The sequence below is a fragment of the Dasypus novemcinctus genome, chromosome X, assembly GCF_030445035.2.
Source record: "Dasypus novemcinctus isolate mDasNov1 chromosome X, mDasNov1.1.hap2, whole genome shotgun sequence".
Lineage (NCBI taxonomy): Eukaryota > Metazoa > Chordata > Mammalia > Cingulata > Dasypodidae > Dasypus > Dasypus novemcinctus.
In genome coordinates this window covers 147,443,079-147,466,791 of record NC_080704.1, presented here as the reverse complement: position 1 = coordinate 147,466,791, position 23,713 = coordinate 147,443,079, and the positions used below count along the sequence as shown (strand labels likewise).

Genomic DNA, 23,713 nt, shown 5'->3' with positions numbered 1-23,713 from the left:
GCGCGCAAGGAGTGCCGTGCCACACAGGGTTGTCCCCCACGTAGAGGAGCCCCACGTGCAAGGAGTGCGCCCTGCAAGGAGAGCCACCCAGTGCGAAAGAATGTGCAGCCTGCCTGGGAATGGTGCCGCACACAGAGAGCTGACACAACAAGATGATGCAACAAAAAAAAGAAACACAGATTCCCGTGCCGCTGATAAGGATAGAAGCGGTCACAGAACACAGAGAGCAGAAAACTGGGGCGGGGGGAGGGGAGAGAAATAAATAAAAAATAAATCAAGGAGTGCCGTGCCACGCAGGGGTGTCCCCGTGTAGGGGAGCCCCACGTGCAAGGAGTGCACCCCTTAAGGAGAGCCGCCCAGCGCGAAAGAAAGTGCAGCCTGCCCAGGAATGGCGCTGCACACACGAAGAGCTGATGCAGCAAGATGATGCAACAAAAAGAAACACAGATTCCCGGTGCTGCTGATAAGGATAGAAGCGGTCACAGAAGAACACAGAGAGCAGACAACTGGCGGGGGAGGGAAATAAATAAAAAAATCTTAAAAAAAAAAAAAAAAGAAAGCTTTGGTTGCGACTGAGGCAGTGACAGGATGGGACACCACGGGCCAGGGAAGCTTTTGTTGAGGGGGCATCATAGAGGGTCTGGACTTTCTAAGCCAGGTGTCCGGAGCAAGCCCCGAGCTAGGGATCCTTGCAGATGCTCTCCAGCATGGGTCAGTGGAGAAAACATGGACTTTGAAATCACGGGTAGACAGGCCTGGGTTTGAGTTCTGCCTCCGTTCTTGACTGGCACTGTGACCTTGGCCATATTACTTAATCTCTGCTGAACCTCACTGCTACAGTTTTGAAGATGGAAATATTACAACAGAATTATTACTAGCATAGATTTCAAGGAAAACGAAGTTCAAAGAGTGTAGCCTTTGGAAAGAAATTTGGCTTCAAACCCCAGCTCTGCCTCTTACTAGCTACTTTGTGGGGATGTTGTCCCAATTAAAGGATATAACATCTGTAAAGTACCTGGCATGATGCCAAACACCCCCCCACACACACACCCGGCACATACCCAGCAAATATAAAGCCCTGCCGCCTTCCCAATGCTCCTCCCTGTCCCCAGGTCATTTGGACAGTTTGGCTGCCTTCCCCAGAAGCAGTGGGGAGCAACTTCAAGCGCCGTCAGAGGGCGCAAAAGAAAATTGCTGCATTCCTCTAAACGAGCACCCACACCCCTCTCCCCTCCTCCAACAGACCCTCCAACAGAGGCCGCCAGGGCACAGCCCTAGCTCCAGTTAGTGCCAACCCCGCAAGTGCTGACCCTGAGCTGGCAATGATCTCAAGTGCTTCCCCCTCCTCCGCCCAGGCTAGATGTGCCTTCCAGACACATGCCACCAGCTTGGGGTTGGGCTCCTACCCAAACCCTGGCTCCGGGTTTGCCCTGCAGATGTGGGGAGGGGCTGGCAGGCGCCCAGGTGCACGTCCAGATGTTGTCTCTGAGGTTTCCTCAGTGGCCCTCCTACCAGCTGTGCAATAGCATTTACTCTGACTTGCAGGGGTGGAGACGCCAGCTTGGGTTGGGCAGGTCCTCCCCTCGGGGGCGATGGGGCCCGATCGGGAGGGGAACTGGTTTTCATGTTTCCTCAGGGAGCATGGAGGAAAAGAGGAGAGGACAAAGTGGGACTCTGCTCTCTTGAGAGGGGGCCTGGCTCGGCAGGGCTCTGGCCAAAGGTGCAAGAGGATGACCTCTCAGTGATGAGAGAGGTATCAAGATCAACTTCCCATCCCTGCTTTTGCTGGCCCATCTAGAACCATCATTTCTAGGGGTCCCCTTAGCTTCTCTCACTGTTACTTGAACCTCCCAGAACTATATTTACAATCTTTACCATCCACCTCTAGGTCCCCCTCCCCAGCAGCAAGGTTTCTAGAATCATTCTCGTGTACTTTCAGCCTGTCCAAGAGGACCAGCAACTGGGCAGTGGTCTAGAACCTCGGGCTGCTGCTGTGTTCTGTCCCATTGCCTTGGGAATGTCTTGCAGAGCTGCTCACCTGCCCGCAGGCTCCCTCCTGGGCACACAGCCCTAGTGCTGGGAGCCCCACCTTGCAAGGGTGACTGGGAGGTATTTACAAGCATAAGTCACCACACCAAATTAGTAGCTGCTACTCAACGTGCGCATTCCCTGTTCCTTAACCCAGAAAATGCCACTGCCCTTGACCCACATGTGAGACAATATTTTCCTCTCCATTGTTGCCTCCGTCCACTGGCACTAAGGACAAGCCCTCTGCAAGATTGGGGTGTGACATCAATGTCAGTGCCACCTGCCTTTCCAAATGAAAGTGCACGCCCCCCTGCTCCCCCATCCTTGGCCTGCTTTCTCCAGGCCCTCTTGCTTCAACCCTTCTCTCCATCTGAAGCCACCCAGGGCTGATCCCTACTGGACGCTGCCCTCAGTCATGGCATTTCTAGACCAGTTTTTTTTTTTCAGTCTTCCCAAGGCCAGGCTTGCTCGGCCCCCCAAAGCGATAACTCGGTGAAGTGATCACCTCATTCCTACTCTAGACTGTTCCTAGTCTCCCTCCCAGGTAATCCAGCCCTCTCTCCCCTGGCTTGAAGCAGGTTGGGAGAAGAGCTGCTGGGGGGGGGTCCCCTGGTGTAGACAGCTGTCACCTCAGTCATCCTGTGAGGGATCCTCCCTATTTTCCACTCAGGGGCCCCTCCCCTCTTGGCACCCTCAGACCTGAGTGGGGCAGGGGTGGGGCTGGGAGGGCCAGTAGGCCCTGAAGGGGAAACTGCTGAAACCCCTGGGACAGGAAGTGGCAGAGAGGGGCTGTTTCCTCTGGCAGAGCAGGGGTGCAGTGAGGGCTGGCCCTCTCTCCTGCTCCACTGCATGTCTGCTCTTAGGCCCTGGGAGGTTGGGCAGAGGTAAGAGCCCTCTTCCCCTTCTACCCTACCCCCCAAACAGAGGCTTCTGACCCATTGGGGGCTCTTTCAGAGGAAGCCATCTTCATTGGGCAGGAAGTGGAATTCAGAGAGAAGGGCAAACAGGTCAGCAGTAAGGTTAGGGAGGGGGCTGGGGCATGTGAGTTTGCAGCCAGGGGGACCCACAGTGGTAGCAGAAAACCACGGCCAGGCAGGGGAATCTTCTGGAAGTTCTTGCTTGCAGAATAAATGACCAGGGCTGTGCCTGCTCCCAACCGGGTGAATTGGAAATACAACAGATTGCTGACTCTGAATCCTAGCGCTACAAAGGGCCTTGGACCAACTAGTCCAGCCCCCTCGTAGTGTAGATAAGGAAACCGAGGCCCACAGAGTGGAAGTGAAGGTCACATCGTGAATCAGGGGCCGAGCCAGGACCAGAACTCCAGGCTCCTAACCCCTAGACTGGAGCCTGCTTTCTGATGAAAATTGGCCAAGTTTGTATTTGGTGGCCCCACATCTCCCTCCAGGCACTTCTGCTTCCAATTGCTCTGTGACATTCTTCTCAGAAACAAACTTGATGAATTCTTTCACCCTGAAGGGAGGTGGGGGAGCGAAACCTTTAGTTCAGGAGGCAGCAAAGTTTTCCTATAAAGGACCTGAAAGGAAATATTTTAGGCTTTGCAGGTTATCCTACAGTGTCTGCGGCAGGTAGTCAATGCTGCCAAAGCACAAAAGCAGCTGTAGACAATGCAGAGGTGAAGGCGCATCGCTGTGTTACAATAAAACTTTATTTAAGGACCCTGCGATTGGAATTTCAGAGAGTTTTCATGTGTCATGAAATTTCCTTCTTTTGATTTTTTTTCTCAACCATGTCAAAATGTAAAAACCATTCTCAGCTCACGGGCCATATGAAAGGGTGAGCCAGATTTGCCCTAGGGGTCCTCTTCCGCTGAGCCCTGATTTAGTCCAAGAAGCCAAGCTAAGGTGTTAGGAGGAGAACATACTAGGCCAGCAGGAAGCAGGCAAGGCTTTCAAGAGGAGGGGGCGTTTCCTTTGACTCTGGAGGGATCTGTGAGAAATGGAGAAGTTTCTGTAGTCTGATAATAAGAGGATGGATGCAATGACCTTTCAGCTCCCTGTTTCAATATCTGTGGAGGTCAATATATGACATCCACATGTGAAAAGATCACTGCTGGGGAAGGAGGAAAAGAGTTTGATGTTGGGTATATGGGAGTCCCCTAAATTGTATGTGTGACTTCACTGTGATCTAAAACTTTTTTGAAGACAAAATTAAAAATTAGAAAAAAAAAAAAAGGCTGTTAACGTTGGTATCTTGGGACTCTGATTCAAGGAGGTGCTTTCAATGGTGTGGGTGGGAGGCAAGGAGGAACCCCAGGAACTCGTGATGAAATCTGGAGCTGAAGCCGCCTTCCCTGTCTGATAGGACTGGCTTTTCACCTCATCCTCTCTTGCCACTTCTGTGCAGGCCACACAGGAACCTTGCCCCTCTGCCCTTTGGCTTTTGCTGGCCTGGGAGGTGGCTAGCAGGGCAAGGAGGCATCTGGGTAGCACCCAGCAGGTCGCGGGCTCCACCCACCAAGGGGAGACCGGGATGTGAGGGAGGCGCCTCTGGCCTCAGTTTCTACGACCCCGCCTTGACTGCAGGGCCTTGACAAAGAACACTATCCCTTCAATAAAAGTTATCTGACTTAATATCCTGTTGGTGCAGAGTCACACATTACCCCAGCTTCTAAAGAACTTGCTAATGAATTTAATTAGTCTCTGGTCAGTGTTCCCATTCCTTCCCTCCCTCCTTCTCCCAGCAGTGAAAGTCAGCAGGCCTACCCGGGGGTGGCGGTGGGCAACTCTCTGCCACAGTATTGTATCCAGATAATCGGCTCTGTTGGCCCAGGCTTGCTGCTGGACCACTGACCCCTCTGGTTCTGTAGGCCTGGTGGGTGAACGGGTAATTGAGGGTTAGCAAAATGACTCTCTGGGTTCTCCTATTCCCCCATGAACCTTTTTTTTTAAGGAGGTACCAGGGATTGAAATCAGAACCTCGTACATGGGAAACAGGCGCTCAACCCCTTCAGCTACACGCACTCCCTTCCCCCATGAATCTTGGATTGTCCAAGCTGAACTCATCTTCTTGTCATATTTCCACCCCCCAGCCACTCCATGTCTTTATATATGTTTTTTTCTTTATTCTTTTTTGTTTGTTTCTTTTTGCCCATGTCTTTTAACATTCCCACAGTGAGAACAGGTCTCCGCAGTGAATGCCCCACAACAAATGTACTGCCCCATAGTCTGTATTTTTCCCCCTTTCTTCATGGCTCTGGGATTGACCTGCTTTCCTAGGTCTTCTTCCATCTCCTCCACACCCAGATCCACTCACATGTCCAGACCAAACAGATCTTCTTCAAGAACTGCTGGCTTTCCGTCCCTCCCTTGCTCAAGAATCTATGGTAACTCCCAGTTGCTTACCGTATTAAGCTCAGATTCACTGCCTGCCAGATAGAGGTCCTCTCCACTTAAACCAACTTATTTTCCTGACTCCCCAACCAATCCCTTCCCCACCCTCCATAGCCAAGCTGGTTTATTCTCCCTACCATAAATTTTAGAGTTGTGGTTTATGTCCACCCCCCCTCATCATCCTTCATTTTGTCTCATCCCGACATTTCCATTTTCCTTTATTCCTCTCCACTTATATACAGACATGCTAATACTTAATAAGCAGGCACAGCCAAAAGGTCACAAATCAGACCAGGAAATTGAGAAAGAAAAAAAAAAAGAACAACAACCCCCCCCCCCCACCTTCAGGACCTAACAGAGCTTTTTCCCACATTAATTCATTGGTCTTTCACAGTGACCCCTTGATCAAGAAGGATATCGTTATCCAGGTCCCCGTTTTACAGATGAGGAAAGTGAGGCTCAGGCGTCCCATGGCCTGCTGAAACCATGAGACAGAGCTGGATCTTCTAGCTGGGAAATCCATGCTTAGTCTGCAGGGACTTCTGGGGCCCTCTCCTTGACAGTACTTGGTTTTGGCCCCTTTCCTGTGGCTGTGTGTTTTCCCCGTCGTTGGCTGGTTCTTCATTTCCCAGAAGTACTTAGTGCCACCCTGCCTCCTCCTGGAGCCCTGGAGAGGTGGAGGCGGTGGCCGCAGGCACCTCCAGGAGATGCTCTTTTGGCTTTTGCAGGGAAGGCCCACAGGGCGGCTGGGGAAATTCAGTTCCATTTGTCAGTCACCCTCCTCCCCCTCCCCTACTGGGGCTTCTGTAGTGCTCTTCTTGCCACATAACCACAACCCAAAGGGCTGGGGCGGGGTGAAGGTGGTGAGGACAGGGGACTGGAGCCCTCCATCTACCGCAGCAGTCTGCCCCTCCCCACAGGGCCCCCAGCTCAGGCCAGGAGTCAGCCCCTTCCAAGCCAGCACCTATCTGTGAACTCCAATGGGGGCACTTCTGGAGGTGGGGTGCTTAGCGGAAGTTAAGCTCTCAGGGAGGTCACCTGAAATGCTTCATCTGGTTGAGTGCTTTTTAATTTTCAAAGTGCTTTCCCACTGCCATCTTTATGCACCTGCGCCTTGCTGGCGAGTACCTGCTGGCGAGTACCTGGATTACCCTCAGCGCTCACCCACTTTAAAGAGGAGAGAGCCCACGGCCGGGAATGGTGGCTGACTTTTCCAGGGTCATACATCTTGTTGGGATGCAGCCAGGAGAGGACTTCCCCATTCCTCCCACCTGAGCCATGGCACCCCATGACTGGGCTGATGGGACCCCCAGAGGAAGAGGGGAGAGCATCTCTTGCCTGTCATCTCCCACAGCCCTGACCACCATCCTCTGGGACAGGTCAGGGTCTAGGAAGGTGGGGTAGGACTAGAGCCAAGGAAGAAGGTAGGGGGCAGTTGGGGAAGAGTTCAGAGCCCACCTTGCCATTAGAGTTGTGACAAGCCCTGTGCTGGAATCAGGCAGTGACCAAGGGGCAAGGAAGGAAACTGGGTTTCTTGTAAATAAGCACAAAGAAACCCCAACCAACAGAGCTTGCAAAACCTTGATTTTTTTCCCTCCCTCTTCCTGATTTCATCTCAAATGGGGGTAGGTGGGGGAAGGGCACCGGTGGAACTGGAACGAAAGGAATAGAGGAGAAGGAGTTGACAAAATAGTTGTGGCCAGGGCCCCTTCCTGAGGTGGATGCTTTGGCTCGTGATTAGAGTCCAGCCCTAGCTGGCTCAAGGCTGTGGGTTCGAGTTCCCTTGGATGGGTTCATTCTGCTCTGTGCATAACTACAGACTGCACCCCTGACTCGGGCCTTCTCTCTCTTGAAGGCATGCTACTGGTCACGCAGCACAGCATATAAATTTGCGGCTTGATGACTCTTTGCTGAGGGAGGGGCTGTTTTTAAGTCAAGGGTACAGCTGTTCCTGGGGTAGTTTCCATTTTGTTTGTGGTGGTGGGGGCAGAGGTGTTGAGGGAGTGGGAAATGGCATGAAGGAAACTGTCACTTCCTTTCCAGAGAACTCCAGCAAGGTTTCATGGAGGACAGGGCATTTCAGGAGCGAGAACGGGCTCCGAGAGGATGAGGGCCTGGAGAAGAATTCTGCTCTGTGGCCCGGCTGACCATCTGGCCCCCAGGTTTCTTGGCATGTGTGAAAATGCCACGAGTGTTACCAGCAATTCTGTGAGAGCCATTGGCTCAGCTGAATGGGTGTCAATTTAAATGCACTCCGCAGGAACTGTGGCTGTGGCTTCCACATAGGAGCCGTTTCCTGTCAGGGAGGCCCAGATGGGTGGGCACTGGACACTGCCTGATGTGTTCCAGTGACAGCCCCAGAAAGGGTCTGTATGTGTGGAGGAGGCCCAGCTGTGGTGAGGCAGGCGCAGGCAAATCCACTTCTATTTTGCTTTGGTTTTGAAATGCAGTCTGAACCACGGAGAGCCAGAGGTGTACATTTGCAGGCCGGGGACATCGGCACCTCACTTGCCTGCTACTGCTGTGGCATGTGTGCTCCCACCCAGTGTCCAGAGGCCATATAGTCTCACCGACGCCTTCTTCACTTTCAGCCCAGGTAGGACAGGCTCCGGGAGCCAGGGATCCTGCCATATCTCAAAGGGAGTTCTTACCACCCTGGGAGCCGGGAGCTGTGCCGTGACGGGGCAGGGTGGGGGGATTCACCGCCCATTGCTAAGGGTTCCCAAGGCGCCTCCATTCCTTGACTCACATGTCTGTGCCCACCCCCAGCCTCCCACACTCATTGGGCCAGCAAGGCACAGTGTCCAGGGTTCTAGGCCACTGAAGTTGCGTCCCAGCCAAAGGGCTCTGTAAGGACGCCAGAGAAGGGAGCCCCTGATGTGGGCCTCTTCGGCCTCCAGTAGGGCGGGCCTTCTGTGGTGGTGTCTTCTTTGGTTTCAGGTTCCTGGGAGAGGGAGGTTATTTTGAGAGACTGGGGTAGGGGTGGTTCACTCCTCTGCAGGGGAGAGTGAGTGAAGATGCAAATAAGCCTCTCCCCACCTCTCACTTTCAAATCCTCAAACTTCTGAAGGGGAAAGGGGGAAGCTTTCTGGACTGGAAGGTTCCACTGGGGGTGGTCGAGTGTTCTTAGCCTGGAGTAGGCAAGAGGGTAGGACACTACTCCTTCCCTCGGTCCTCTTGGAACTCCTTGGTCCCTTCACCTGAGCTTCGGGCTGACCCTGGGGCAGAATGAGATCACCAGCCTTGGGTGCTGGATACAATCACCCAATACCTCACGGTTCTGGAATGGCAGAACCTGAATTTAGACACACGTGCAGCCAACTAAAAGAGCCCAATTTTATTTCAATTCCCTTCTCATCGTGCTAATTGCCAGGGGTTCCAGCCAATACAGTGCAGTATATCCCGGCTGCCTGCCCCCACCCCACCCTCATCTCCCTAGTAAAGTAGATCTTGGTGGGGGGCTTACCCCAAGGATCCATGGGCCACATACTCTGCCTGCTGCTGGCATTTTCTTCCTAGGAAGCAGACAACTTTGAATTTGCGGTGAGGCAGGGGGCAGGCAGCAGCTCTTTTGACTGCAGACCGCTGGGCCCCATCCCATCCCACCCCCATCCTCACCACAGCCTCTCCGAGCCGGCATTAGCGCTGGTTTGTCATTCTCACGAAGGCCGCCCAGGCTGGCCCGGAGGAGGAGGAACTGACGACTTAGCTTGTGGCTTTGCCGGTCAGCGCAAGGCAGCCCTTTGACACCCAGAGACCGTCACACACATGTTCTCCCACCGGGGACACATGCCTACATCTTGCACGCATGTGTGTTTGCACGCTCACAGCGAACACAGTCCGGGTAATCAGCAGCACCAAAAAACCAACCAGACAAACAAAAACAAAACAAAACAAAACACACAAAAACACACACACAGATAAAATGCGCAGATAGTACACACATTTCTCCCATTCCTGAGTAAGACCAAGTACGTGACCGCTCCCCAGGCAGCAAACACACGGATCCACTTACTGTCCTGTCCGCACAGATACTGACCGACAATACCACTCGCTCATGCGTGCGTGCGGCCATTCCACGAACACGCGTCGAGGGGCTGCTACATGCCAGGCGCTGTGCAAGGTACTAGGGTTTCATCCGTGACCAATGTCAGGGCATTGTCAGGAGTCTAAGGAGTCGTCCCTGACCTTAAGGAAGCCACTGTCGAGTGGGGGCGGTAAGGAAGGTGCCTAGAACCTTCCTTACCGCCGAGGCAGAGAGCACTGCAGTGAACTAGCAAACGATGAAATACTGATCCGCGAAGAGAAGCCAAAGAGATGAGCAAAGGTGGAGGGCAGGGCCACGGTGTGAACGACCTTGGTGGAGTGGCAGGAGGGGAGGTGGCAGAAGCGGGAGTTTCGTGTTTAGACACAGTGGGATTAGGTGAAAGTGATCGCCTTGCCTTTGATTAGTAGGAGAATGCTTCCTGGGGACAGGCAGACAGGGCCTGTGGGAGGGTGGGGAAGCTGCGGAATGTGGGCCTTGGGGCGCTCTGGCTAGGGAGACAGACCTTCCAAGCATAAATGGCCCTGGGAGGCCTTGCAGGCCACTTGCAGCAGGGGGGGGGGCGGTGGGGGGAGGGAGGGATGGCCAAGGGTCGAAGGGTCGACGGGGACCCCGTGGTTTCCCCAGGGCCTCCTCCCACTCCTGCTGGGGATGGACCTAGCAGGGCTCAGTCTCTCAAGTCTCTCATTCACCTCAACAGCAACTCAGATCTCACAGATTGAGATGTCTTCTCGACTTCTCGAGAGGTTTTTTTTTGTTGTTGTTGTTGGGGGCGGGTGGAAAGGTGTGGGGGTAGGGGGTGGGGAGAGGGCGGAGCCAGGCCTGTGGGCTAACGGAAAGGAAGTGGGAGAGGCCTGGGTGTCTCCTGGGGGTGGGGTGGGGGGAGCGGTCATCAGGGAGGTCACCCGTGGTCCCCTTCCCGCTCCTCCCCTTTCCCCCTTCCTGAAGTTCCTCATTTCTTTCAAGGCCAGGAGAAGGTTTTGCCATCCTGGCACTGCCAAGGGAGTGTCAAGGAGGTAGGGATCTGCCTGCAGCTCCTACTGTGTGCGTGAACTCAATTCTTCAGGTTCTCACGGTTGAACCAGGCTGTTAATAGGGAGGCGCGCGCACACACACACACACACACACACACACACACACACACACAGAGCCACCAAAACTGAACCCTGAGGGCCAAAGACGTGGTACCTGGAAGCACAAAAGCTCAAGGAACCGGAGCTGGGGGTTTGGAAGGCAGGCATGGGGGTGACCTCTGAGAACATGCTGGAGTGCAGCCACAGAGCTGACAGTCCTGAGGCGCAGAGGCCCTGGAAGCAATGGGAGGCCCGGATGACATATGAACTCCTTTGGAGGTGCAGACTGTGAGCTGGGGGTGCGTTCAGGGAGAGGAGTGACTGTGTGTGGGCTGCAGCGGACAGGGAAGATTTCCTGGAAAAGAGGCCTGAGCTGGCCCTGCAGGAAGGGGAAGGTTCTGTCAGCCCCTCCCCCAGCTGGGGCTCTCCTCACAAGTTCCCAGGGTGACAGTTCAGTCTTGAAACTGAAAGCAAAGCTGAACCAAGAACGCCAACCCACCCACGGCCCAGAGGCCCTCCTCTCTGGCGGTGGCAGCGACGACAGTGGCGGCTGGTGCCAATGGGCACACAGGGCATCTGGGCCGGGCCAGGCTCTCTTGAGGTGTGGCCGGGGCTGAGAGTCCCATAACTGTCCCTGACACAACGGGAGCCAGGCCGAGTCTGGAAGAGCACTGTGTCCCCACTCACACCCCTTCACACGAGATTCTTTCTCAAGCCAAGGGAATTTTAGGGATTCATCCTGCCCCATCCATGAGGCCAGGCTGGGTGCCCTGGCTTTTCCCGTGGCCCCGCTCTTGGGGATTAGTCTTTAGGGTGGAGACAGCCTAAAGCCCCTCTGTCACCTTCTGCCAAGAATGGGGGAGGGGAAGGAAGGAGGCTGTGTCTCTTTGGGGCTAGTTTGGGGTGCAGATGCTGGTGACCCAAGCTGGCACCTTCCCACTGGAGGCAACTCATTTGACTTCCTCTTTCTTCCTCCTTCCTTTACCTGCCTCCTTTCCTCTCCCTCTCCTTTCTTATCCTGTTGCCCTCCCCTTTCTGCCTTCCCTCGACTGGCAGTCTGCCCTGGCATGGCAGGGATCCCCTGGATTGCCAGCTGGCCTGGGAATAGAGCTCAAGGCAGGCGACTTACTCCCTGTCCCCATCTCTCCCTTCTCCTGAGGTCACACCTGCCGTTGGCCCAGCCCAGCATGCAGTCTTGAGCCTGGCTTAGGCTCCCACCTACCCCAGCTCTCAACACCCCCAACTTTCCTGTGGCTCAGGGTGTCAGCTTGAGGCTCGGAGAGACCTGAGGGACTTCTCAGCGTCAGGAAAACCTCACAGCTCCAGAGGGCCTGGTGAATCCTGCTGTTGGCTTCCGGAGAAGACAGCATGGCTATTACCCTGCAGCCCAGTGAACTGATCTTTGAGTTTGCAAGCAACGGCATGGATGATATCCACCAGGTACAGCTCCAGAGCACAAAGTGCAGTCAGCCAGTGCAGGGTATCAGACAGACAGACACGGACAGGCAGGCAGGCAGGCAGACAGCCAGCGATCCAGCCAGCTGGGATCTATTGGTCAAGCCCCTACTACGTTCGGTGCACTGGGCCCACTTGCCAGCCTGACTGGCTGCCAGCTAGTCATTCACACAGCCGGCAGTTGTGAGCCGGTTACCCGTGTGCAATTAGGAGGCACGTGCGATTGCCAAGCCGGCCAAGCAGCTGCAAAGTGATTCAGCCGAGCTGTGGGTCAGTCAGCCATGTGGACTCGATGCCCAAGATGTAGATTGACAACCCCAGAATTTTTCGGCCACTTCCCTTCACCTGCTGCCATGACCCCCTAACAAGGGTGAGCACTGCCAGCTGGAACTGCAGGTGAAGTCCAGCCCCTGGCATCTTATTTTTTCTCTTTTAATAATTCTTGATTGATTGATATATTTAAAACAACCATATATACTATTTTTAGTATCGAGCCTGCCAGAGTCTCTCTCCTTAGCAATCTTGGTATCTTAATATTCCCTGGTAACCTGATGACAAAATCAGGCTGCACTCAGGACTGACTAGAGCAATGATTCTCAACCTGGGCTCCCCATTAGAATCCATGGGGAGCTTTTCAAATATAGTGATGCCAAGGCCTCACTCTAGACCAATGAAATTAGAATCTCTTGACGCCCCTGGCATCTTCACACATGTCTCCAGGCAGGTTTGGGCCCTCCCTCATGTGGTGGTCTTTTCAGCCCTAAGCACCTGAGGATTTGGGGCAAACTAGAAACTGGGTCCTTGGGTAGGAGAAGGTTGGAAAATAGGATAGGATTCTGGCACTCAGGTTCCCGCAGCTCCATACCTTGCCCTGCCCTTGGCATTGGACCCGAGAAGGCATGTTTTCTCTGCATTTACATGTCCCCACTGAATGGTGTTCGGGCACATGCATGCCTCCCTCCACCACTCTCCTTCCAGAAAATGGAGACAGTGGAAGCAGCCAGGTGTGGAGACGAAAGGCTGAAGGAATGAAAGATTAGGAGTCACAAGCCCTGGGTTCTGGCCACATTATCACCTGGGCAAGCCCTATCTGAGCTGTCATCTCCCCATCTTCACAAAGAAGAGATCCCACTGAGTTCTCTCCAAGGGCACCCCAGCCCAACGGGTGCCCTTTATCCTAAAACCTTGTGGAAAACCTTGTCCCATCTCTACCAGCCTACTGAAGGCTGCCCCCCAGTGGGCTTCTAGCACATTGCCCAGCTTGTTCTTACTATCACAGTTAAGCAATTTTAAACGCCTCTAGTGTGCTGAGGCCCGCGGACGGCGTTGTGTGAGGAGAGGGGAAGAAAAAGTCTAACCTTACCTGGGCTCTCAGTGCTACTTGTCATTTTTTTTAACTTGTTTCTAGTCTGCATGGCAACCATTTCTGTTCCTCCCAGAAACTCTTCTTACCTCCCAGCCCCGCACCTGTCCCTGCACCCTCAGGAGACAACCGCTTGTCCAATCTACAGAAAAACTCAAAGCCAAAGCCACCCTCAATTGCCCTCGCTTCTCTCCCTTTTAGCTTATTCATAACATCGCGTGTTCTTACTTCCTTCCCCCACCTCCACCCCTGCCTGGGAGGAGGAAGTGTCCCTCTTCCTTCCAAGGGCAACCCCTTCCCCACACCCCCCCAACCCCCACCCCGGTACATAATCTGTTCTCTCCTGCCTCCTTTAAGACCTCAAAACCGACCATTACCTCCTCCCTCTCTCTTGGATCTTTCAGATCTCCCAGATCTTTGTCTTCAACCTAGAACATCTTTAGGTTTCCCTGACCCTAAAAGAAAACCTTCCCTCCCTTTTGCCCCATCCCCTGCAAAAGAGCACCTTCTTAGCTCCACCCTCTGTGTCTACTTTCTCAACCTCCCTTTCACTCTTTTTAGGAAACATTTTTTTATCGTGAAAGGTATCAGGACTACCAAAGAGTGCATAAACCATATATGCACAGTTTAAAGAATAATGATAAAACAAACACCCATCTCACCCATCTACTTATCACCCCAGGTTAAGAAATACATTACGACTCCCCGGAAGCCCCCTGACACCTGACACTTAATGAGCCTTTAGGTGCCCTGCTCTAAATGCTTTATGCATATTGACCCACTGAAACATCCCTAGGGGGTAGAGACTCTGATTACCCCAGTTTTGTAGATGAGGAAACCGATACCGAGAGGAGAGGTAACTGGCTCAAGGCCATTTTGCTAGTAAGTAGCAGAGGTTGCTTTCCAAACCCAGGCGGTCTGGCTCTACATCAAAACAACCCAATAGAGCGTTCTGAGGTGCCACCCAAGTGTTCTCCATTTGCTCTGTCCAGGACGGGACCCGTTCACTCTGTATGCCTACGGAGCGCTCAACATGTGATGAGCAAGACCAGAATATTGAATTTGAAATGTTCTTTCAAGTTTAATGAATTTAGATTTAAAGGAGCCACTGTGGCTAGTGGCTATCGTATTGGACAGCTCAGCTTTAGAATCTGTGGCCTAAGTCACAACACTCGACTGCCTGCTCCAGGTCGTCGTCCTCTGTGAGATCTGTTGTGACCCGGGCATGCTCCTGAAACTGCTGTAGCCAGGGAGACTGCCTGGGGGCCAAACCCAGAGGCCTTTTATCAATCTGTATTCTTCTGGATCCCTCAGGAACATTAGACAGAGCTGGCCATTCTCATTCATTTTTTTCAAGAAGAAAGCATCAACAGTCCCACTCGAGGAAACTGGGAAAATACAGAAAAGGAGGAAGAAGGGGAAAAAATCACCCATGGTCTCACAACCAAAATATAGCTATTGTTAACATCCTGGCATATTGCCTTCTCTACACAATTTAGGAAAAAACATTGTCGTAATCACTCACCCTTTTTACTTGACATAGCTCAATTTTGCAGCAACTGTATTCTCCAGGGGTCTAATGTTCATCCTGATAATCTTACCCACTCCAAGGTGTCTAATGACCACCAGCTCCCTGTTGAGCTCTCGGACACTTTTTTCCCACTCCCTGATAGACATCTCCATTTAAAATATCCCAAAAGAACCTCCAACTCACCATATCCAGACACTCTACTGTTTAGCTTTCTCCAAAAACCTGCTCCTCCTCCTCCTCTTGTATTTACCAATAACTTGAACAGTATCCCCATCTACCCATTGAATCAAATGGAAACTTGAAACCCTCTACCCTGCCCCTTTTACCCCTGTAATGCCTCCATTCTTCCATCTTCATTGCTGCAGAGAGCCCTAGGATGTTCACAATCTGAGCCCCTGGCCCTGGTGGCAAACTGGATCCCCAACCCTGGATATAGGTGGAGTCCCTTATCCAGCCACAGACTGAACCCCTCGCCCTTGCCATTGATTAAGCCTTTCCCACTGGCCTCAGAATGAGCCTAAACCTTCTCCTAGACCAGGGGTTCTTAACCAGGGGTCTGTGAGCTTGAATTGAAATTCAAAAACACATTATTCTTGTGGGGACATGTTGGTGCGGGTGGGGTATATTTATGAAATAATACACAGTACAGTGTGGACTTAGTAAGGGGTCCATGGTTTTCAACTGATTGGAAAAGGGGTCTGTGGGACAAAAAAGGTTAAGAACCCTGTCTTGGACTGAGCCCTAACCCTGGCCACAGACTAACCCATGGCTACAATAAATAAAAATGCCTGCCGTTGGTGGAGGGCAGGTGGTACAGAATTTACCCATCTCGGTTAGTCAAGAACCCACTCAAAGTATCACCTAGTGATGTTGGACCCAGAGCTGTACTGTCCTATACCAAGGACAGCTCCCCCATGCCGCCTGGGGCTCCAAGAACTGGGAATTGCAGGAAAGGCCAGATTCTGGTAGGGGGAGCTTCCTAGGAGAGGTGAGTGGGCCTTGAACCAGATCCCTATCTTCTCCACAGCTGGAAGACCCCTCAGTGTTCCCAGCTGTGATCGTGGAGCAGGTACCCTACCCCGAATTACTGCATCTGTACTCAGGACTGGACCTGGACGACGTTCACAATGGCATCATAACGGACGGGACCTTGTGCATGACAGAGGATCAGATCCTGGAGGGCAGATTTTTGCTGGCAGGTCTGTTCCCTTCCCAGGCAAGGAAGGTGTGGCAGAGAGAGAGGTTCTATCTCCAGGGAACAGTGGCTGTCTGCATGGCTTCCAGGGGGCAGTTAGGACAGGCGAAAAGTATTGCTGCTTCACAGAGGAGGGAACCATCTTAATGGGTCCACGGTCACTAGAGATGGGGTGGGACAATGAAGTGTGGAGACCAGCTAGGGAGGTTGGGAGGGTTAGGGCAGGAGGCTAGGGCTCCCGTGGCTCCTCTGTTTACCACTTCCATGGCTTCTTAGCACCATCCTCTGGGCTGGCTCTGATTATAGCTGGAGCCCCTGCCCCTGCCCTCTGTGCCCTGTGCCCTGAGGGGACTTTTCTTCTCTTCCCTCCCCCAACCTGGGGCCAGATGACAATGAGGTAACCTCGCACACCATGTCAACCACCGAAGTCTTGCTCAATGTGGAGTCTCCCAACAACATCCTGGATGAGAAGCAGATATGTAAGTCTGAACTCCAGCACCTGAACTCCAGACAATAAGAAATTCCACTTGTAAATATCACTTACGGGTAATGGATTCTTAGGCACATAGGCAAGCAGGTTTATGAACCCACACATGCCAAGATATTTGTCTGCACACTTAAGCTGTGAATGGGATGGGGGGTGGGGCAAGAGGGAACTAGAGCCAAGGAAAAGATGGCCGGGGTGACTTTTCAGGCTTTTCTGCTCTCTTGCCTGGCTCCCAGGAATATGAAGAAAGGCAGGATGTGATATAGTTGGGGTATTTGCCTAGGATTTTAGAAATGTACCATGCTGGGAACATCCTCATCCCTTCCCTATACTTGGAGGCCAGTCCCTAAGAGGGCTCAGATCCCTGCCAACCCCAACTGGTCCCCATCCCCCAGAGGGCCCCCTAGGCAGGCTTCTCCCCCAGTCCCTGATGCCCTAATGAATGCTACTGGAAGATCCCCGGCCCTAACTGCCCTTTTCCTGGGGGGAAGGCAGGGAGGCTGCTGTGATACACTGGGGAGAGAAAGCCCTGAGCCCAAAGCTAAGAGCCCTAGCATTGCTAACCCTGACTCTGTCACTAATATTCATTCTGGGTTCAACAAATATTTCCTGAGGGCCTACATGTAGCAGGCACCCCTTTGTCGTGTGACCTGGGACACATGCCTTGCTATCTCTGGGTTTCAAATTACTCATCAATAAAGCAGAGGAATCGTGCTCAATAGTTTCCATGGCCCCTTCGAGTAGTAAAAGGAGTGAATGACTAAATCAAGGTGGCCCTTTACCCTGGATGTGGCCCGGGAACTTCCCCACTGCTACCAGTGGGCTATAAAATGCGGCGGCTGTGATTGGGGGCAGCACGTGCCCACAGCCTTGCAGATGTTTCCTCCTCTCGTGGTGGGAGCTGTGTGAGGCATTTTCAGGTGTATCCTGCATCTGTGGCTGTGTGCACCCCTCCCTGCTGGGGGCCTGCCATTCTCTCAGGCAGAGGGAGACCATGCTCCCAACATGCACTGGGCTCCACCCACCTTGGGCCTTTTCTCTTGTAGTCAGCACCTCCGAAACGCCTCCAGACTCAGACCCTGCTCCAGCCGTCACTCTCCCCAACTACCTGATTCCTGTCTCTGAGCCCAATGCCCTGAACAGGCGGGGTGATGCTGGTGGCCAGGAAGGGCACTCTTTGGAGGAGAAGGTCCCCAGAGAAGAAAGTGCCAAGAAGACTGGAAAATCAAAGAAGAGAAGTAAGTATGTGTGTGTGGGGGGGGCGGCGGTGGAGTTAGGAAGACCAGATGGGGGCAGCGGACCGAGGCTCAGAGACGGGTTAAGAGGACCAAGAGGACAGCACTCTGGTGTCTGGGGGATGTCCTAAAAGGCTTCCCTTTCCTGCCTCTATTGGCCTGGCAGAAGCCTCCCCCAGCTCCTGTCTGCCCAGCATATACATGAACTCCTTCAGAAATGCACAGCTTCTCCATGAGTTGAATCCTTGGCCAAGGCTTGGACCCCAGGCCAGTCCCTGGTTCTCCAGAGGCCTCTGCCTATAAAAGATCAGTTATGTATGTCACATGCTTGTACTCCTTCTTTGCAGTATAGGTAGCTTATAGAGTTGAGTCCATATAGGGGAGAGGACTTTGGACTTTCCCAGGCTCTGGTGTTATTGATTTACTCAGGTCCTGGCTGGCTCTGTCTGTCTCGTCAGCATGGCAACTAAAACCCCCACACCACATTTGCCAGCCCAACAATCACACCTTTAGGCTGCCTTTTCATTTCAAACATTAGGGCAGGCAGGTTATATAGTCTTCCCAAGCTGACTGATTTGTAGACACTACATTTCATTGCTGTGCTTTGGGGTTGGGTGTAGATACCTGGTAGCCCAGCTGAGGAGGGTGGTCCTGGGCCTCCAGCACTGGGGACTTGGCTCCTCCTGGTCCACAGTCTCCCACCCATCTCCGGGAGCTCCCGGGCCTTCCGTGTCAGGAACCTGCTCTCAACCTCATCTTGCTCTCCCACCTTCCCCTCACAGTCCGGAAGACAAAAGGCAACCGAAGTACCTCACCTGTCACTGACCCCAGCGTCCCCATAAGGAAAAAATCTAAGGATGGCAAAGGTATGGCTGGAAGTGAGGTGAGGTGGGAAGGGAGCCTTTCCCTGCCTCCTTTCCCTGCCTCTAGGGTACCTGGGCTGCCCCCTCACTGCCGGTCCATCTGCAGGCAGCACCATCTACCTGTGGGAGTTTCTCCTGGCCCTTCTGCAAGACAGAAACACCTGTCCCAAGTACATCAAGTGGACCCAGCGCGAGAAAGGCATCTTCAAGCTGGTGGACTCCAAAGCTGTGTCCAAGCTGTGGGGGAAACAGAAAAACAAGCCTGACATGAACTATGAGACAATGGGGCGGGCCCTGAGGTAGGAGCTGCCAGGGCCCAGAATCCCTACCCTGTGAGAGTCACCAAGATTTTTCCTTTTGTCCACGGGAGTCTCTCCAGCTTCCATGGAGACCTGACTCTCCTTTGAGGACAAGGGTCATCTAAGTTGCCCATTCTCTTGCCCCTAAGCCCATTCCCCAGGCCGCCCATGGACCTCTGAGAGGAAAACTCCCTTCCTCTGGCATCTTTGTCCTAGCCTTTCTTCTTTATAGCAGAAGAGCATTTTAGGGGCCCCACCCCCCAAAAGGGCTTTCTTCATAATCTGCAGGCTAGAGACTTGGGGATACAGACTTGAGTTGCCCAGAGTTGGTCTCTCAGGCTGGGGGATTCCAGAAACATCTGCCATCTATCCCCTGGCTCATTTTTCCATCCCTCATTCACCCCCTGTCCTCTGGCCCAAAGCAGGGTGAAGGTTGGCATTTAAAAACCTTTTCCTTAGATCTTGTGAGCCCTCATAAAAGCCCTTTGAGTCAAGAGTTTGTCCCTACCCCTTCCTTTGGCCTCAGGCTCCCATCTGGCTCCCCTACCAGCCTCAGCCTCATCTTCCCCTGCCCTGGAGGGCGGTGTGGTTGGGGGACAGAGAGGAAAGGCTTCCCTACTCCTCAGTCCCCAGCTAACCCCCACACCCTGACTCTTGTCCCCTAGATATTACTACCAAAGAGGCATCCTTGCCAAAGTGGAAGGGCAGAGGCTGGTGTACCAGTTTAAGGAGATGCCCAAGGACCTGGTGGTGATTGAAGATGAGGATGAGAGAAGCGAAGCCACTGCCGCATCCCCTCAGGCCTCCACCTCCTCCACGTCCTCCACAGCCACCACCCGCCGAGCCAGCTCCAGGGTCTCATCCAGAGCCGCCACCCAAGGCAAGGGCGGCTCTTCCTGGGAGAAGCCAAAGGTTCAGCATGTTGGTCTCCAGCCATCTGCTAGTCTGGAATTGGGACTGTCTCTAGACGAGACCCCCGCTACCTCTGCTGTGCTTGTCTCTCCGCCAGAGAGCCAGGCCAAACTCACCAAAGCTGTGAGGTAAAGACACCGAGATAACGATTCTGCCCAGAGTTGGGAATATCAGCTACTGGGGTCAGCCCAACAGTTTAAAACCTTTGCAAAGCGCTGCTGTGCCTCTGGTTTCATGGCACCCTAACAGAATCCCCTGGGAAGCCAGGAGGGGCACTTATTGGTAGGGACCTGAGGTCAAGAAAGGAGGAGTGACTTGCTCAAGGTCACATAACTGAGGTTTTGGCAGAGCCAGCACTTGATCTGGGGGGCTGCTGCTGCCAGCCAAGGCCGTTCCTGTTATACCAGGGTGCTCCCCCCAGCATCCATCAGGGGCCTCCCCATCTGGGCCCATGCATCTCTCCCCCCAAGCCTCCTTTGCTCCAGAAAAGAGGCCGACAGAGAATGTTGCAGAGGCACCTGCTCTGCCTTGTTCAGAGCCTCCAGGCCCACCCGGCAAGCTCTCACTATTTTCTTCATGCTAAGGGGCCTTCAATTTCCCCTGAAAAGGTTGGACTTCTTCTGGGTTATGTGGGTGTACCTCTCACTGTCCCGGCGTGGGCCGCTGAGAGGCTCTTCTGAGGAGGACCAGCAATAGCTCTAGGCAAATCTAGGAAGCCTAGATTTGAGTGCCTGCTCTGCTGCTTACTAGCTGTGTGGTCTTGGGCAAGTTATGTAACCTCTCTGGGCCTCCTTTTCCTCAAGTTGTAAACTCAAATGATTAATCTTACTAAACTCGTGGGCCCTTTTGAGAATTGCATGACATGCTGCCTGTAAAGCACTTAGAAAGAGTCCTGGCCTCTACCTAGCACTCAATAAACACAGTCTCAACAAGCAAACCAAACACCTTTCCACTCCGTCGTCCCCTTGTGCTCTCCTTCCTAGTCAGATGGGGAATGCCTCCTGCCTTAACCCCATGTGTTTCCTGTCTCTTCCCAGTGCTCCTTCAGTGCCCAGCAACATCCACCTAGGTGTGGCCCCTGTGGGGTCGGGCTCGGCCTTGACCCTGCAGACAATCCCACTGACCACGGTGCTGACCAACGGGCCTCCTGCCAGTACTACTGCTTCGACTCAGCTCGTGCTCCAAAGCGTCCCACCTGCTTCGACCTTCAAGGATACCTTCACCTTGCAGGCCTCCTTCCCCCTGAACACCAGTTTCCAAGAGAGCCAGGTGGCAGCACCTGGGGCGCCACTGATTCTCAGTGGCTTGCCCCAACTTCTCGCTGGGGCCAACCGTCCAGCCAACCCAGCACCACCCTCAGTCACAGGCGCTGGACCAGGAGGGCCCAGCTCTCAGCCCCCCGGGACTGTCATTGCTGCCTTCATCCGGACTTCTGGCACCACAGCCACCCCCGGGGTCAAGGAGGGGCCGCTCAGGTCCTCCTCCTATGTGCAGGGCATGGTGACTGGGGCCCCCATGGAAGGGCTGCTGGTTCCGGAAGAGACCCTGAGGGAGCTCCTGAGAGATCAGGCTCATCTTCAGCCACTTCCAACCCAGGTGGTTTCAAGGGGTTCCCAGAATCAGAGCCTTATGGGGAACCAGACTTTCTCTCCACCCAGCCGCCCCACTGTTGGGCTGACCCCAGTGGCTGAACTTGAGCTCTCCTCAGGCTCAGGGTCCCTGTTTATGGCTGAGCCCAGTGTGACCACATCTGGGAGCCTGCTGACCAGGTCCCCAACCCCAGCCCCCTTCTCTCCATTCAACCCAACTTCCCTCATTAAGATGGAGCCCCACGATATATAGATGGAGGGGTCAGGAGGGAGTGTGATCCACCAGGCAAAGTTGAACACCACTTTGATATGGACTTCCTCTAGGACAGACTGACTTAAGCTGAGCACCCTGCCCTTAACTCTCAGTGGGTTGTCAAGGCACCTGACCCCAGCCCCCCACCCCTGCCTGAGGTCACCGTGGCCAAGCTCTACCCAGTGTGAGCATCCCTGATGTCAGACCATGGCCTTCCAGAGCACTTGGGGTATGCTCTTGTCGGGATAAACGGGCTGAGGTGGTGAGGGAGGGCAAATCTCCTGAGCCAGGGAGAAGTTTGTGGCCAGGGCTGGTGTGGGGGCTTAGGGAGAAGAGTCCTTTTGCCTGGCTGTGTCTCACCACCTACATTCCCTACGCAGGGAATTCGTTATCCCATATGTGACTATCTCTGTATGTATTTGTATTTGTGGGTCTGTATTGTAGTTTCTGAGGTCTCCAAGGGTGTGTGTCTCTCCTTGGGTCAGCCAGAGATGGGGGTTTACATTTCTCAAGGGAGAACATTCTCTGATTTCCCTTGGTACAAACCAAGGTTCAGCTGCGCTGAGACTCTGGGGGTACAGGTGGGATTCCCCAATATAGAGAGGTCGCAGAGCTGGAACCGGTACAAGAGCTTCTGTAAGCACATATGTGTGTGTGTGTGGGGGGGGGGAGATGCCGTTCTAAGGGACAAGATGACTGAGTGGGATAAAATCATGAAGCGAGCGGAAGGAACTCTGTCCTAGGCAGCAACCCCCCACAGGCTAGACTGAGGTACTCTTCCTAGAGTTTGCCTCCTTGCCCACCACCGTCACCATGACAACAGGCTGGAACCTTGGCCACCCCAGAGTGCTTTGCTGAAGGGTTTAGACAGGGGCAAAGGGCCCCCTCTAGAGTCAGACCCTGGGGACAGAAACAGTCCCCAGCCAGGGCTGAGTTCACTAAATGCTTGTGTTGAGGACTTGGGCTCTTTCCATAACACCCTATGCAGGACTGACGACCTTCACTGGCCCCTGGCCTACATCCCTGTTCCTGGGTTCCCTCCCTGTGAATCCCAGCCCCACCCCTGGTGTTTTCCAGCTGCCAAGCGTTGCTCTGGGGATAATCATGTGGATCAGGGTGGCCTCCATGCCTGCTCTCACATGCCTGCCACCCAGTCCCTTTGCTCAGCCTGCCCTCCTAGGGGTGCTAACCCACTCCCACAGTGGCTATGGCAGACCTCGAGTGAACCGTGGCCCTTCATCTCCAACTTTCACACCTCATTCTGATTCCTCCTTCACCAAGAAGACAGGAGCTGTCAGCTGTATGCCCCCACGGGGCCTCTCCCTTCTATATCCCATTCTGTTTCTCTTTCCTCCTTCAGAGGAAGGGTTAACCCATTCTTTTTTAAAGTCAACCCTGCAGCCTAGCGCCTGGGTCTCCTCCCTTCACCCTTCTCTGACTTGGCCTGTCTCTCTCCTGCCAAGTTTGTTCGCCTGGCAAGGCAAAACAAAAGTCAGCCTCGGAAACAATCATACCTTCCTGGTGAATTTGGTTAGTGTGAATCAGTACCTCAGGACTTTTGCTATGTCCTCGGTGCAAAACCATTCACTTGACCCAACTACCTCCCCGGGTTGCTCACGCTCCTTCCAGTTGCTGCCAAGTCTATATTATTGTCCTCTCCCACTCACTTCTTGTTTTCCCCCTGCCCTACCCCTGAGGGAACCAGATATGGTTGTGCAGGTGCATTTACTACACATTTCTAGCAGTTGGCATTAAAAGTATCTTTTTCTAATAAAATCAGTTTATTATGACAATTCCCTGGTGGTTAAAAGTAAAGCTTACTTTATAAAAATTTGCATAGAGAAGCACTGTATGCGTTAGGGGTGGCCTTGCCCCCCTCCTGAAATATGGTTTCTGCTCACCCTGGAACACCACCGAAACCATCATTCAAAGGTCCTCAATACCCTCAAGGTCAAGTCGAATGGCGTCTTCACAGTCTGGCCTCTGTAAGCCCTCACAGCACAGAGACACTACTTCCAGGCCCCTCCCACAG

At 53.4% G+C, this 23,713-nt stretch overlaps 1 protein-coding gene across 11 annotated transcripts in view; it reads left to right on the top strand.

The window, feature by feature from the left end:
• The window catches only part of ELF4 (E74 like ETS transcription factor 4), a 38,042-nt gene extending 14,568 nt beyond the window's left edge, over positions 1–23,474 (top strand). For 4 of the 11 annotated variants that reach the window (XM_058292044.2, XM_058292046.2, XM_058292047.2 and 1 more), the window contains 8 exons: positions 11,659–11,939; positions 15,876–16,047; positions 16,430–16,522; positions 17,577–17,768; positions 18,548–18,631; positions 18,735–18,927; positions 19,593–19,967; positions 20,877–23,474. In XM_058292044.2, the coding sequence (XP_058148027.1) occupies positions 11,868–11,939; positions 15,876–16,047; positions 16,430–16,522; positions 17,577–17,768; positions 18,548–18,631; positions 18,735–18,927; positions 19,593–19,967; positions 20,877–21,681 (1,986 nt within the window). In that variant the 5' untranslated portion in view covers positions 11,659–11,867 and the 3' untranslated portion in view covers positions 21,682–23,474. Of the gene's footprint in view, positions 1–7,831; positions 7,978–11,658; positions 11,940–15,875; positions 16,048–16,429; positions 16,523–17,576; positions 17,769–18,547; positions 18,632–18,734; positions 18,928–19,592; positions 19,968–20,876 lie in introns of all 11 variants that reach the window. The other 7 variants (XM_058292048.2, XM_058292043.2, XM_058292053.2 and 4 more) reach the window with 5 other exon arrangements.
• The last annotated feature ends 239 nt before the right edge of the window (positions 23,475–23,713 follow it).